This window comes from Malurus melanocephalus, unplaced genomic scaffold (genome assembly GCF_030028575.1).
Source record: "Malurus melanocephalus ecotype Western Australia unplaced genomic scaffold, MMel_1.1 scaffold_1424, whole genome shotgun sequence".
Taxonomy (NCBI): Eukaryota; Metazoa; Chordata; class Aves; order Passeriformes; family Maluridae; genus Malurus; species Malurus melanocephalus.
The window spans coordinates 1-1,032 of record NW_026624656.1 but is presented as its reverse complement, the minus strand read 5'-3'; the positions used below and the strand labels follow the sequence as shown (position 1 = coordinate 1,032).

The window sequence follows — 1,032 nt, the reverse complement described above, 5'->3', positions numbered from 1 at the left end:
CCAACAGCAGCAGCTCTGCCCAAAACAGCAGCAGCTTTGCCAACAACAGCTCTGCCCACGGGATCTCGGTGCCGGACGAGTTCAGCAGCATCGTGCTGCCCGTGCTCTACCTCGTCATCTTCCTGGCCAGCCTGCTGCTGAACGGGCTGGCCGTGTGGATCTTCTTCCACATCAGGAGCAAGACCAGCTTCATCTTCTACCTGAAGAACATCGTGGTGGCGGATCTGCTGATGACAGCGACGTTCCCGTTCCGGATCGCTCGGGACGCGCAGGGCCCGGGGCCGCTGAGCGCTCTGCTGTGCCGCTACAGCTCCGTGCTCTTCTCGGCCAACATGTACACCACCATCGTGTTCCTGGGGCTCATCAGCGTGGATCGCTACCTGAAGGTGGTGAAGCCCTTCGGGGACTCGCGCATGTACAGCATCACCTTCACCAAGGCGCTCTCRGCCGGGGTGTGGCTGCTGATGGCGCTTTTGGCCCTGCCCGGCCTGATCCTGGCCAGTGCCCGCCGCAGCCCTGGCGAGTGCCCGCAGCCCAGATCGCCCCCGGGGCTGCTCAGGTGGCACTGGGCCGTGCTCTACATCCACGGCGGCACCTTCGTGGCCGTGCTGGCCGTGCTGATGGGCTGCTACGTGGCCATCTCCCGCTACATCCAGCGCTCCAGCCGCCAGTTCATCAGCGCGTCCGGCCGCCAGCGCCGCCACAACCAGAGCATCAGGGTGGTGGTGGCCGTGTTCTTCACCTGCTTCCTGCCCTACCACCTGTGCCGCGTCCCCTTCGCCTTCAGCCACCTGGAGCGCCTGCTGGGCGACTCTGCGCACCGCGTTCTCTACTACTGCAAGGAAATGACGCTCTTCCTGTCCGCCTGCAACGTCTGCCTSGACCCCATCATTTATTTCTTCATGTGCCGCTCCTTCTCCCGCCGGCTCTTCAGGAAATCCAACATGAGGACGCGCAGCGAGAGCGTCCGCTCCCTGCAGAGCGTCAGGAGGTCCGAGGTGCGCATCTACCACGAGTACACCGACGTGTGAG

General features: G+C 64.0%; 1 protein-coding gene across 1 annotated transcript; it reads left to right on the top strand.

Moving 5' to 3' along the window:
- Nucleotides 1-2: 2 nt before the first annotated feature.
- Nucleotides 3-1,031, top strand: LOC130586954 (G-protein coupled receptor 87-like; the record flags this gene model as incomplete). The annotated part of the gene is made up of 1 exon (XM_057387890.1): nt 3-1,031. A coding segment is annotated over one exon (1,029 nt), but the record flags the coding sequence as incomplete, so codon positions are not given.
- Between the last annotated feature and the right edge of the window lies 1 nt (nt 1,032).